The sequence below is a fragment of the Myripristis murdjan genome, chromosome 14, assembly GCF_902150065.1.
Source record: "Myripristis murdjan chromosome 14, fMyrMur1.1, whole genome shotgun sequence".
Classification (NCBI taxonomy): Eukaryota; Metazoa; Chordata; class Actinopteri; order Holocentriformes; family Holocentridae; genus Myripristis; species Myripristis murdjan.
This window is the reverse complement of record NC_043993.1, coordinates 27,321,145-27,335,113: the sequence shown is the minus strand read 5'-3', so window position 1 is coordinate 27,335,113 and position 13,969 is coordinate 27,321,145. Positions and strand designations below refer to the sequence as shown.

Sequence of the window (13,969 nt, the reverse complement as noted above, 5' to 3'; positions counted from 1 at the left end):
CCCCAGTTCCTTTTCCTCCCACATCACAGGTGTTACTAAGAAGCTGCCATGTGTTGAAATGGAGCCTCGGGGTGATATTGTTCTTTTCGCAGGGACGACGGTTTCACAGTTTGTTGCTGCCCTTGACGTCTCTATCAGCAGCTCATGTGGTGAGGTCCTCGTGTTATTCTTGAGAAAAAGATGATGCCCTCCTTTTAGCTCACGGCCTTTGGCTCCATATGGGGGAACACAGCTCTTTTTGTGCAATGCTTCATTTGTAAAAAATTCACCCTTTGTCTCTCATTCTTTATTCCTAACACCGGCTTCCTCTTTATAGCTCCCCATGACTCAAATCAGCCCTGAAACTCTAAACTGAGGTTTGACCCTCACTGAGGTCTATTAGAGTTAATCAGTGGAGAATTTAAATGTCTGTATCTACAGAAGATTTTTGGCTGTATTTTTTGTGTTTCAATCCAATATAATACAAATGAGCTTTGAATTCATATAATATCCACATCCCTCTGCATCCCTGCAATAGTATCAAACACATATTTTGCTATTTAACATGTGCCAACACTGAGATGTCTGAGTCACACAGCACTCCCAGTTTCAGGGATGTTATTCACCGGGTGCCTTTAACACTAAGAATAGTGATGACACACATCCACAGACCCTTTTCCTGATGATAAAGTGTGCATGTGGAGAGGGCTTTCCCTCTCAGTTGATTGGCCGGGCTCCACTGACATTCATGTGTTTGCTATTCAGGTCAGTGAGCTTGGAGCACGGAGGGTGGGGATGATTTTCCTTTGAGGACACTCCGGGCTGTGGTCACTACAGTTCAATGCTGAGCCACTGTGGGAATTTGTCCGCTAACATGAAAACGCTTTTCTCTTCTCTTCCCTGTGTTATCTCGTCTCTTAAGGTGGCAGAGTTACGTAATAGTCTTTAAAAAGAAAGTGGGGAACATAATATGCTGTATATCCCTGCCTGTCATAAGCCAGTAATCCTCATATGTGTGCATAGCTGATCTATCTGTCAATTGGCTGTGCTGCTGGTATAATACAATATATAACAGATATAATCCAACAGTGAAACAGATGTCATCTTGCTGAGGTGTACTCATATCATTTTATTGATTAAATAGGAAACAGAACAACATAGATGAGACTATACACCAATATATTGTTCTCATCTGAGTATAAGTGGGACAGGGATAAGGATGCACCACTGCAAAAGATGGAGATCTTATCTCAGCATCCTCTCAGGCTTGCTCAGTATTCCACTTTGCCATTCATAATGGCCGGTGTCTACTGTCCGTATCATCCAAAGGAGTCATCTCCATTTGTCATCTGGAGCCACAATCTCTCCCATCGTTCACAGTGTGTTTTGATCGTGTTACTTATGAGCAGGCAGACAAACAGGCGCTGTATAGTTCAATATATTGTGCAAAAATTAAACAACAAAAATATAGGGACGGAGGGAGAAAAAAATTCCCCTGGCTCATAATGGCACGTTTTCTGCTACATACAGACAGAGTTAGGTGTGGAATGTGAATTTGGTTGTTGCATTTATTTTTAGAGATGCTGCTGATCCTCTCCTGACGGGAGTGAAAGGAAAAGGACCTAGTGGTTATCAAAGAGACTTACTGGAAAGAAAGACAAAGGGTTTTGAAGGTTCTACAAAAAGTGTGAGTAACAAAAGTTAAAAGTATTGTAGAAAAGATTTATTCTGATAGTCTGTAGGAAAAGCACCTATAAAAAGGAACTCGCCCCGTGTTGTGTTTATGACTTCAGTGCCACGTGTTTCTCTTGCAAATCCCTGGGGACCATTTTTTTTTTTATCATGCTTATCCTTAGTTCCGGTGCTGCTGTGTGTTCAGGTCTGTCCTGAACCTTACCTGAGTGCATGTCCAGTTGACCCAGCACCAAAGAGCCAGGCTTGTTGCTTTGGCTCCCTGCGGAGATGTCTTGTGCTTGAGTGCTGCCAGCCTCCTTGACTCTTTTACTGCTGCACTGTTTATGGTGGAGTGACGCCAAGAAATGACAGAGAGACGAGCCAAGAAATGCCGAGAGGGAGGAAATAACAAAGGACAGTCATGTAGTTATATTGGAAAAAAAGTTGCAGTCAAAGCCGTAATATATGTCATTCATCAGTCCAGTCCGTCATTTTTATTTTCTTATTTGGGCGCTGCTACCTGCAGCTGTGGGCTTAGCAATTCTGCGGACAGGGACCTTGGACACTGGTATTTTGGTACGAGGGGGTTCTCTAGCTTGAGGGATTTGAGATGCGGTGTGAGACTGTGCGCCGTGCTTCACTGGGATCTTTGAGTCACGCGGTACACTGGTGATGACTTTAGGCTGGTGAGGCTGCTGACTCTCCTCTTGGGCGTGTTTCAAGGTGGGCACACTAGCCTCGACCTCACCAACTTTATCTTTGCTTCCTCCATGTTGTGTGTGCAGATGTGGCCTCTCCTCTTCTAGCACAGGGGTAGGTGGGTCCCAGCTCCCATCATCATCAGTATGTTGGTTGTCCCGGACGGGCAGCTTCCCTGCTCTGCCCCCTCCCACCACAGGTATTTTACTAACTGGTGTCTTTGCTGGTGGCGTCTTCCTTTCTCTGGTGGGGCCCTGGGGGGTGGTCCGTGGGTCGTTTTGTAGTTCTGCTGTTTTGGGAGGCGTGGTCCGGGCCCCCTGGGTGTCCACACTACTTGGACTTGCCGATTGTCCATCCACTGAGGCCTGTCCACTACCCTTCGTCTTAGCTGATGTCGGGGCTTCACCCAGCAAAGGTGCTGGACTAGGAGGAGCCGGAGAAGAGGCTGGGCAAGGGGCCGTGGTTGTGGCAGAAGGGGTTTTAGGCAGAGAGATTGGTGCTGGAGCTGCGGCAGCGGGCATGGGGGAGGGGGCAGGGGAAGACACAGCTGCATGTGAGGTGGGGGTTGAAGTTACTGTAGATGCAGGGGGCATCTTGTCCACAGTAACTGGAGCAGCAGTAGTTGTAGTGGTGGCGTGAATTTTCTCTAAAGAAATTGGGGTAGGAGTTGGTTCAGGTGCAGGGCTTGCAGGGGGCCTCTTATCCAAAGAAACTGGAGCAGCTGCAGGTGTAGTGGTGGTATGAGGCTTATCTAAAGAAACTGGGGCAGGAGTTGGTTCGGGCACAGGGGCCGCAGGGGGCCTCTTATCCAAAGAAACTGGAGCCGGAGAAGGTGCAGTGGTGGTGCGGATCTTATCTAAAGAAACTGGGGTATGAGTTGGTTCAGGTGCGGGGCTAGGTTGGGGTTTAGACAAAGGTATGGGGGCTGGGGTAGGTTTAGGAACAGGATCTGGGATAGTCACGAGGGAGGGGAGAGGCTTATTTAAGGTTGAGGGGCAAGGTGGATGTACAGAGTCAGAAGCGGTCATAGTTAGAGACCCTGGGGCTGGAGTGGATGTGGTAACCACTGGCATCTTTGAGGACACACCTGATGCAGGAGAGGTGAGTCCAGATGGAGCAGTGCAGGCTGGTGATGAAGTCACCGGGGCTTTAGCGTCACCTGCAACTGAACTTAGCAAAGGTTTCGGGGAGACAGAGCTTTGCAAGTTGAAAACATTAGAAGAATCCAGTTTAGCCGAGGCTGGAGGATGAGTAAAAGCAACAGGGGTGGGAGGGCTGTGGGTTACTGGTGTTGGTTTAGCTGAAGCAGAGGGTGGAGCGGCTACAGCGCTAGGTTTACTCACAAATGTACTGACTGGAGTAACTGCTGCATTTTCTGTAGCTGGTTTGCCAGCCGTAGAGGTAAATGTTAGACCGGCTGAGGGAGTCTTTACCTCAGTGGCAGCGGGCTTAGGAGTCGCTGTGTTAAAAACAGAGGTGGAGTATGGCGTGGATTTCATTGTTATTGGAGGGGAAGACATTAGTGGAATCGAAAAGCTTGTCACTGTTACGGAGGAAGTTAAAGGTTTTGTGGTTGCAGTCGGCGTGGGAGTTGATTTGATTGTAATAGTAGCGGTGCTGATAGTAGTAGTAGTCGTAGAGGGTTTACAGACTGGAGTAAGGTCTGCGCCTGATTTGACAGACTGAGCAGCCAAAGTGGAAGATTTGGTTGAAATAGTGACAGTGGAGCTTGGTGGGGTAACGGGAGAACAGACCACAGTTGGCTTTGTTGTAGGAGTAAAAGATTGGAATGAGGATGTGGTGCGGGCGGCGAAAGGAGAAGGTTTTGCTGTAGTCGTGGTGCTGATAGAGAGAGTAGAAGTCAGTGAAGAGGAGAGGATAGGTTCAGGTGAGGGAGTTTTTGATAAAGGCTTCCCCCCTGTCCCCATTGTGCCGAGGGCCCTACTGGCTTTGCCCCACTCTGCCTCAGCATCAGCAATGATGTCTCCACCCCCTGAGATTGAGTCAAAGGTCAGGAGAGAGGAGATGTCTGCCAGCAAGCAGCTCAAACTATTCTCACCGGGCTCCAGAGGTGGTGGAGTCGTGGGTAAAGGTGGTGGCACATGCTCATTAGTTTTACTCACATTGCCTGCTGTCATCTGGGGAGCTATTGTCTCTGATGGGGTCGTGGCTGAGCTGTCTTGCGTCGTTACACTCTTCACCGGCTCACAGCTCTCAGTCTCGGGGCTGTCCAGAGAGCGAGGCTGGGATTTGGGGGTGAGGGTGAGATCCTCTTTAATGATTTCCACACTGTTTGTGCGGGACGACATGAGAAGCGGGCTCGGCGGGGCTTCCTCCTTGTCATCCTTATCCCTCTGGCGAAACCTCACGCTGCCAAAGAGACTCTTCAGCCCCCGACGCTGTCGACCCGCGGGCTGGGACACCGTTTGGACCTGGCGGTCTCCCCCTCCTCTCCGGCCGCCCCTCAGCAACGACAAGAAGCTCAGAGACCTGGCAGAGGTGGCTGAGGAAATGGAGGTGCGAGGAGGAGCGGCAGCCAAAACGCCATCTTCACCTACTGGCTCCTCCTCTGCCTGCCCACTCTCTCCTTGACTCACCTCCTGCTCCTTTTCCTTCTCCGGCTCCTGCTCCGAATCTGGCGCAGTGGTCTCTGTTAATCCATCCAGGGTCTTGCTCCTGGCAATAGGTGACTTGTTGTTCCCATCACCTTTGCTACGGATGGAAAAGATGTTACCTGGCTTGCGTTTGCCAAACAGCTTGAATCCTTTTCTGATTTTTCCACTTGGCTGGGATTCGCAAGGCGGGGGGTCGGCATTCTCCGTTTGTACATCCATCCTCTCTTTATCTCCCCCTGTCTCTCGCCTTTTCTCTGTGTATCCCCCTATCACTTGATGCAGTTATTATTCCCCGGGCAGTGGTCTGAGCATTGATGTCTGCACCTTTATAGTTTTATCTCTCTGCTGATTGGCTTTTTGCCTCTGTTGCCTCCAGTGCGTTCCTTTTTCAGTTGTCTCTATCCCTCCCTGTGTCTGTCTTTCCCATCCAGCTCTTTCTCCTCTATTTCTCCCTCGAATGCCCCTCCCATTTGCCTCTTTTTCTCTGGCTGCTCTTGCCGGTTGCCATAGCAACTGAGGAGCTAAGCAGCTTTCGTCAGCAATGCAGCGCCAGGGGCTGTCATCAGCCCACCCCGAGCACCGCTTTCTCTTCCTCTCTCTCTCTTCCATTTCTCCCTCTCCTCCTCTCCCTCTCTGTCCGATGACTCTGTTTACATAAACAGTATAGACAAATACTCCATTAACAGGACTAAATGTTGCACGGTGTTACAAATTAACCGCCTCCGTGCAAAAGCCTCAATCACTAGAGTATTTGTTTTGTACGCGCAGCTTAATTAGGTGTTAACAGGGATAAATTTGCTTGCATTCTCCGTGAACTGACCTCATTCACGTCTACTGTATTAATGCAACGTTATTCACCCCAATCTGCTTAAAAATTTAATGACTGTAGTTTTCTCACATATATAAATAGTTAATGCCGTCAACAGTTACGCTGACTTGTAGTGAGACTACAACAGCTCAGCTTCGGTAGAGACTATATCATTCCATCAATCTACCAGGCCAGCTGCTTATTATTTCAGACCGCCAATCCAATATCACGTTTTAATTTTGTATGTGATGTTGCATGTTGTGTTCATTTTGAGGAACAGCTGTGTTTCACTCTCACAGGAGGGCGTATGAAAAGCGAGCATTGTGCTTCCTGTGAGGTATGAATGGTTATTTATCATCAAATCAATTTAAGAGCCTATACCAAACCCAGGCAAGGCCTTGACCTTTTGAACAGCTTAACCGAGTCAACATCAGATCTGAAGACAAACAGGCCTTTGAGAGTGATTACATAATTATAATTAAATGAATGAATAGATCGTGTTTTAGAGGAAAGAAGCAGCATGTGATATCTGGAAAGAATCGACACTCTAACATACAGCATATGGGAGTGTTAAAATGTTCTCTAATTATCACCATTATCACTATCCTTACTGGTATTTATTTTATTTTATTTTTTTATCAGTGTTAGAACTTGTATATTTAGTCCAGGCATTCATTGTATTCAAGCACAGAGTACGCAGCAAATACCCTGGACAAAAGGAGTGGTGCAACTTGGCCGGTGTACGTTGTCAAATTTAAAATGATCTAGTCTTTTTAATATTTCAATAGTATCTGAAAAAAAAAATCAAGATTTTCAGCACATGCAAGTCCAACAGAAGCAATCCTCAGAAGGGCCCAACTGTAAAGTATTTGCTGTATATTTTCAAACTTTCTGTAGTGCTTGATAATGACTTTGTGACATGAGTATGGTAAGAAGAAAAACTTGCTTTGCTATAGGCATAACTATAGGGTGTAACTATGTGGTGTATACATCACTTTAAAAGTTAACTTGAATTCTGTGTAGTTTTTAATTTTCAAATGGGGCAATCAACAGCATTGTCTAATAAATATTCACACTCATGAGGAAATACTGCCACATAAAATGTGCGGGACTATATATAGACCGTCAACAAACATAAATCAAACATTTTTCTCTGTGTACATTAATATTAATGTATGGGCTGATATCTCCCTTTTAAATGAATGGTTTCTGACACTAGTACAAAAACTGATATCGTTTGCGTTAGTAATACTTGTCCATATTTTAGCCACAGATAATGGGCATTAAAATTTGTGTGTAATTATGACCAACAGTTATCAGTTTAACAAATTTCACTACAATTTGTTTATATTCCTGTGCAAGTAGATGTAAATTTGGGTGGCACAAGTTAGTCATGTGAGTCAAAGAGGCCCCGGTGGTGTGTGTTCCTCATTACCTTGTTAGTGAATGAGGTTTTGGAGGATGGAGTGAGCGCGACCTCTTGTGGCAGAGGCAGAAGCAACATGTTGCACAGTTTGCAGTACTTCTGCAGAATTTAGTCCGACCTTATTTGCAGACACGCGCCTCCTGCTGCGAGTCTGGAAATAAAGCTGCTGTCTCATCCAAAACCTGTTTTCCCCGGTTCATCCAAGCACACGGTGCACACTGCTAAGAGAACAGCTACTCAGCAAGACTAGAGACTTCTCTGGCTTTTCTATATGCGATGTTCAGGAACATAATTTATTCCCCTGGATGTGACAGGGTGGACTCACATTGCAACTAAATGCCATGAGGCGTAACATGACACCGGGTGAGACAGGAAACACACAGATTTTGAAAACATTTCGAATTGTTTGAGGACCGTAGTCCCCATTTCTGTATCATGAAGCTGCTGTGATCATTGCACTGCAAAAACGCAAAATCTTACCAAGAGTATTTGTCTTATTTCTAGTCAAAATATCTCATTACACTTAAAATTAGACATGATCACCTTGGAAGAAAATTGTTTTTAGACAATTTTCACTTGTTTCAAGTGAAAATTCACTTGAAACAAGTGAAAATTTGCTTGTTTCATTGGCAAAATTTGCCAGTGGAAAAAGTGAAAATTCACTTGAAATAAGTGAAAATTAGCTAGAAACAAGAAACAAATTTTGCCAATGAAACAAGCAAATTTTCACTTGTTTCAAGCAAATTTTCACTTGAAACAAGAGACAATTGTCTAAAAACAAGTTATGTCTGAGATGATCATGTCTTATTTTAAGTGTAATGAGATATTTTGACTAGTAATAAGACATTTTTGACTTGAAATAAGACAAATAATCTTGGTAAGATTTTGAGTTTTTGCAGTGTGCTTCGATCACTGATTGATAATCTGACTGTGCACTTACATACAAAACCTGCACCAGCGCTCTGCAGTCATGAAAGATGGGATTCACGTAACACTGAACACATGTGCCTGTAAATGTTTGCTCTTTGGTCAGTTATGCATGTGTTTGTAGATCTTTTATTCCATGCCATCTCTTTACTTTGTGCACAAATATAGGTCAAGGCATCAGGAACATGCACAGCACTGTTTACATGCCTAAAGGAACAGTTAAACTTAAACTCAGCTCCATGCCAGCTGAAACACAGGTACAACACACAGGGAGATCGCTAACCAGCTCCATAGCAGTCTTCTCCAAACGTTGTTGAGCCACTCAGTCACCAGAGAAAAATGTTGCCATTTTACTTTTCTGCAAACCAGCAAATATGTTGAACTTCTCTGAGCCAAAAATACAGTGCATATCAAGATTGGGACTTTAAGCCAAATGCAGCCTGTGTTAACTGTTGACCTTCATATGTGTGCGAATCGTCATCTCATTAGCTACTTTAGTCACTATGTCACGAAACATTAAAGTGTGACATTTCAACGTATTCTTCCAACGTCTTTCCCTTGAGACTGGGCTGTGATAGGTACTACATTTACGAGTTACAAAAAACAGGTTGTGCAGCATGATTCAAGTCCTCTGAAACCCAAACAAAAGACTTGTATGTTACACCATTATTCAGCACAAACCTTCCTTATACCCTTGGACAGCAGAACAGTGCATTCAAATGTGCACCCAGCCATTGGTTTGACAAGAGCTGTTAAATAATGAGAAAAGTTTCATTTTTGGGCGAACTGTTTCTTTAACCTACTATATGCTGTCATTATTTAATGTCACACTTTGTTTTCCCACAAGGAGAAATACCATAAGTCTCAATTCAGAAAATCAAAACACCTAGCACATGGCCACACACACACACACACACACACACATACACACACACACACACACACACACGCACACACACACACAAATAAATAGGTGTACTATTTACTGAAGTGTAAAAATTCTCTTGCCTCACCCTCAGATATTCACAAATATATCAGATTGCAGCCCTTAAGCCCACCCATACCCATAAGTCACAAAATGAGGTAATACATTTTTAGCATCGATATCAAAATACAAGAAAAGTGTCACTTTGATACTTTTGCTACTTTGGACTCGTGGAGATTCTCACTCTCTTCTTTATCGGTCAGCCACTTTTTCTTTTCCTGTCTGTGGCCCTAGACGTCGTGCTCCACCAGCTCGGCCTGCTGGAAATGTTTAACATCCTGGTAATCGTGTTCCTCGGGGGTGTCGTCTGGAAGGGGGTCGTATGTGCGACGGTACAAAAACCGAGTGAACAGAGTGATGAGGAACATCTCCAAGATCATCAGCTGCTGACTTAACACTGCAGGACAGACAGAAACATGGGTTGGACACAGGGGCGAAAATCCCATTTCATTATTGGGGGGGACAATAAACAGCAAAATTTCTGAGAGTAATTGTTGGGGGGGGACATGAAAAAATTGCTGTCTGGCATGACTGTACCACCCTCTTTCTCTCTTACGCTCCATTGAAACTTGCCATACAGCGTTGAGTGCTCAGCATGTTCATATGTTTTAAATAATGCTATTAAAAGCAATAAAAAGCAATTATCTTTCTTTGCTCACTGTTCTATTTCCACTACAGTCCGTCAAAGTAGCTTTACAAGAAGTAGAAACTCAAAATAAGCTCTAGAACTAGAGGAAATGCCTTGAATAATCCAAGTACATCAAACTATTCTTCAAAAAACATAACTTTTTAACACTAAAAAACACACTGTTTTACATTTATAATTAGCACCGCTTGCATTGTACTTTCATTGAATATTACTATATTATTGAAAATTATTTATTAGTGTTAACAATGTTTTTTTGGGGAGGTGGGGGGGAGGGCAACTTTATGGATGGAGGGATCTTGTCCCCCCTGACCCCCCCGGGATTTCCACCTATGGTTGGACACAGCCGGTGGTATCTCAGAGTGTGCTGCACGATTCAGGGACGTTTCTTACTTGATGCTCGAGCGGTGGAAGAGAAGGGAGGGGCGCAGGCGATGGTTCCATCCAAGGCCAAGATGTTAATGATCGATGTCTGAAGCTGACTCAATATGAGCACAATCTGTAGAGGAAATGCTGGATCAGTTACATGAAGATACAACATTTCCTACATAGTGAAAGAGGCCGCTTGTGTAAATCTGTGTAAATCCTGACATCTAGTGGTAAAGGGAATGCTACTGAAATTGAAATTGGCTCATCTTGGGTCCTCAGTGGCATCCTACTAGTGGTTTTCTGGGATCAGTGGTGCAGCTGCACGGCGCACATTGTGACAACTACCTGATGACGACATAACCAGGTATCCTAGAAAAACTGCAATTGTTTTGTACCTGACCAGAAAACGCTCGACTCACTTGGTACATGGCGTACTTGGGTATCATCTTGAGGCTGCGCAGTCTGCTGCAGGTGTGCATGAACATGATGGCAACCGGCCAGAGGGAGGTGATGGTGAGAACGCCAATGAACGGATTGATCCAAATAGCTGCACCAGTGATTTCTAGCTGAACAAGAAGAAAGGGAGACATATTACAATTTGTCTGAAACATGAATAGCGTTATGTGTGAAATTCATTCAGCAATAAGAAGCAGAGGCCTTTCAAAAACGTACATCGGAGAGATCAAAATTTCCGTTGGTCCACAATATGATGGAGAGGACTGAGAGCACTGTCTTTAAGATCGCATACTGAAGAGTGCCCAGCTTCATCAAGAACAGCATTCGCCTGAATCATAGAATGCAAAAAATAAATAAATAAATCCACAGCAAAAATGTCAATCAAAACAGCAGACAAAACATGTCACAGTTAGTTATTACCTACATATTATGATTGTCCCAGAAAATTAAAATGAGACTAAATTGCATTGTAGGAACTTGAGAAGGTATCACCATAGAGGTTATTTGGCTTAAAGCTTAAAGCAAAGAATAATATTTATTCAAAACCCAAGCAAATGCAACTACAGAATAGACTGGAGCTATGAAATAAATTTGTACTAAAAAGAGCTGTTTAAATAATATTTTATAGTATTATCAGTACAGCAGTGTTATGTCAATATTACTAGCAGTATTAGTAGCTGTCATGTATAAAGAAACACATCAAGGGTGACATGGGCTTGAGCCTGCTCTGACGTAGAACCACAACAGTTCCTATTGCACATTACCCAGAACACACTGCAACAACAGAAACAGGTACGGAGAGGTAAATACCGTGACATGGGCACGAGGGGTAAGCAGGGGCGGCAGCAGCAGCAGCAGGGCCCGGTGCTGATTTTGAACGGCTCACCAGAATATCGCTGCAGAAAAGCTTTGCTGCCCCCGAGCTCCTCTATCATCAGCACCAAGACTTTATACACGACCACTGCAAAATAACTGCAGAGACAAAGACCAGACGTAAACATGCTGACAGGGAGCAGCAGTTCAAAAACAGATCGTCTCCAGCTGCAGCTTCATTTTTATACGCCATGTTTTTCCAGATACTATCGAACCAAAAAAAAAGAAAGAAGTCAAACTAGTAGGCTTAATGTGCAGGCAGTTTTGTCTTTGTCAACAAAATATTGGATGCATGATAGACTTTCATTTATCGATGTTTCACTTGCTTTTAATATAATTCAACTCCACATTGTAACCAAGGGGCTTTTAGATCAATTTTATTTAAGTGATAAGTGGACTTTTTAACCAGCAGGACACAAAGACTGTTACAGTCAGTCTGCTGCAAGACTATCTTAATTTCCTTTATCTTGCTTTTACTGATGGCACTTTGTTTTTTTGTTTTTTTTTTTTTAGTTCTGATGAATGCTGATTATATACTTTATTTCTACCTTGGTTTTATTTACCTTTTTTTTTTTTTTTTTTTACCAATGGCTTTTTTATAAATCCTACTTTTACTGAGGATTATGCTGTTTATTTTTGAGAACTATTGTCACTTTTGTCTGCCATTTCTTGTCTTGAGCTGCTGACTGTGTGTGGAAAAGGAGGCCGACTCCCTCGCTGTAAACCAAATCCACCTACAGGTACAAATAAAGTAATCTTACCTTACCTTCGTGCAAGACAGAGACTAAGAACTTTATTTCCCTGGCCGCTGGTCTTTTCACACAACATGGACAGTATGTAGCGATGTGAGGTGTGCGTTGTGTGTGTTTGGTGTCGATGTGAGAAAACGTACCAGTTCGAGGTCATGTCTGTGAACATGACTGCTCGAGGAATCCACATCCCGAAACAAGACATTGTAGCGATAACCTGACACAGAAAAACAGGATTAAGTCTATACACATGAAAAAAACATATTGTTAATTAACAACCTTATCAAAGTAAAGAAGAGCATTTTTAGTTCATTTGTTATTATTATTAATGATTATTTTATTTGCAAAAAAGTCCCATGGGCATCAGTATTTGTAATGTCATTGGTCTCAGCTCTGTGCTGGATCTTAAAGGACCATACAAGTGATTTTGCATGTTTTGCATAATATCTAAAACATATTCAAGGAACGTTTTTATCCGTTCCTTGGATTATGAATGTTGACGCAGAAGCAGAGCATTATGAGGCTGGTGTTTCAACCAAAAATTCAAATTTGAGAATCAAGGCATTTTGTTGTGTTGTGAAATCTTTTGTACCCCTGCATGATTTTCAAAATGGCTTGCTGCAGTGTAAAATGTGGATAAATTGTCGTGAATGGGCCCAACATTCAAAATCACCTGTATGAATCTTGAAGTGGTCGTTTCGCACAATTGCCATTCATTTGCAGCTGGACAATAACGTGGGAGAATTTTTAAGATCTTACTCTCATGTGATTTAAAAAAAAAAAAAATCATTTTAATCAGATTCTAGTGCTTAAAGAATTAAAGTTAAGGGTAGATAAAGGATTTCTGACAAGCATTTCACATATAAAGTGGCTGTTGATTATGATGCTGAATATCAATGTATTTATTCTCAGGAGTCTAGGTAACAGAGTTAGTGTGGTTATTATTCTAACATCAAAAGAGGCCTAAATGCTCACCGGTGCTGCACCGTTGATCCAAATAATGGTTGTCTTCTTGGGATAGGGCAGTTTTCTGTACACATAGACGCACTGCTCCAGGTACAGCAGCAGAGAGAGGGAGGACATGAAGGTGAGCATGGCGTACAGGCAGATCCCATACGCATCAAGCTCTGGTTCAAAAACAGAGAGAGCAGACAGGAGGGAGAGTGTTAATACTATTCCAAAGAACTGATAAAACTTTTTAAATCAATATTCTTCAATGAAGGAAAGAACAGTAGTCTTTCTGTAGGCTTTAACAACATCGCAGTATGGAAAGAGCAGTTCACCAACAAAGTCATAGTTCAGTGCAGGTTGATTCAAGGCGGCAAAGAAAATCTTCATTGCTTATAACACACACTTTCCCAACATGTGCCGAGGCCAATGAATAAGATGAATATAGCATGTAATGATTTTCAGTGATTAAGACCGGATGTGTTAGTCAATTAAATAGAAATTCTTCACTCTCCTTAGATAGTTAACCCTTAAACATAACTTGTGGTATGAGATCAATATCATCTCGCACATTCACTCTCAGAATTTTCCTATTTCCAAATATTCCTAATTCATTTAGCTATTAATACAAATGCAGCGAAGCAGAGCTCTCAGACTGCTGACCGAGTTCCCTGTCATTTCAGGTTGATAAGAAAACATTATCTGCAAGCCAGATAAAGTAATGCAGGTCACCTACCTTTTATCACCTCCACAGCCAGCGGGGGTTCCTGTAAACAAGCTGGATCAACGGTGTGGTTGAGTGCTTCCTCCATGGC

The 13,969-nt window shown here is 43.2% G+C and overlaps 2 protein-coding genes across 2 annotated transcripts; both read right to left on the bottom strand.

Moving 5' to 3' along the window:
- Positions 1 to 1,079: 1,079 nt before the first annotated feature.
- Positions 1,080 to 5,404, bottom strand: LOC115372010 (flocculation protein FLO11-like). The gene has a single exon (XM_030069701.1). The coding sequence runs from the start codon at positions 5,184 to 5,186 to the stop codon at positions 2,148 to 2,150; it is 3,039 nt and encodes a 1,012-aa protein (XP_029925561.1). The 5' UTR covers positions 5,187 to 5,404; the 3' UTR covers positions 1,080 to 2,147.
- Positions 5,405 to 9,326: 3,922 nt separating this feature from the next.
- On the bottom strand, positions 9,327 to 13,969 carry LOC115372011 (organic solute transporter subunit alpha-like). Its single transcript, XM_030069702.1, has 8 exons — positions 13,891 to 13,969; positions 13,182 to 13,333; positions 12,350 to 12,423; positions 11,395 to 11,556; positions 10,801 to 10,912; positions 10,548 to 10,694; positions 10,153 to 10,258; positions 9,327 to 9,510 (listed from the first exon to the last, which is right to left on the bottom strand). The coding sequence occupies exons 1-8, from the start codon at positions 13,964 to 13,966 to the stop codon at positions 9,344 to 9,346; spliced, it is 996 nt and encodes a 331-aa protein (XP_029925562.1). The 5' UTR covers positions 13,967 to 13,969; the 3' UTR covers positions 9,327 to 9,343.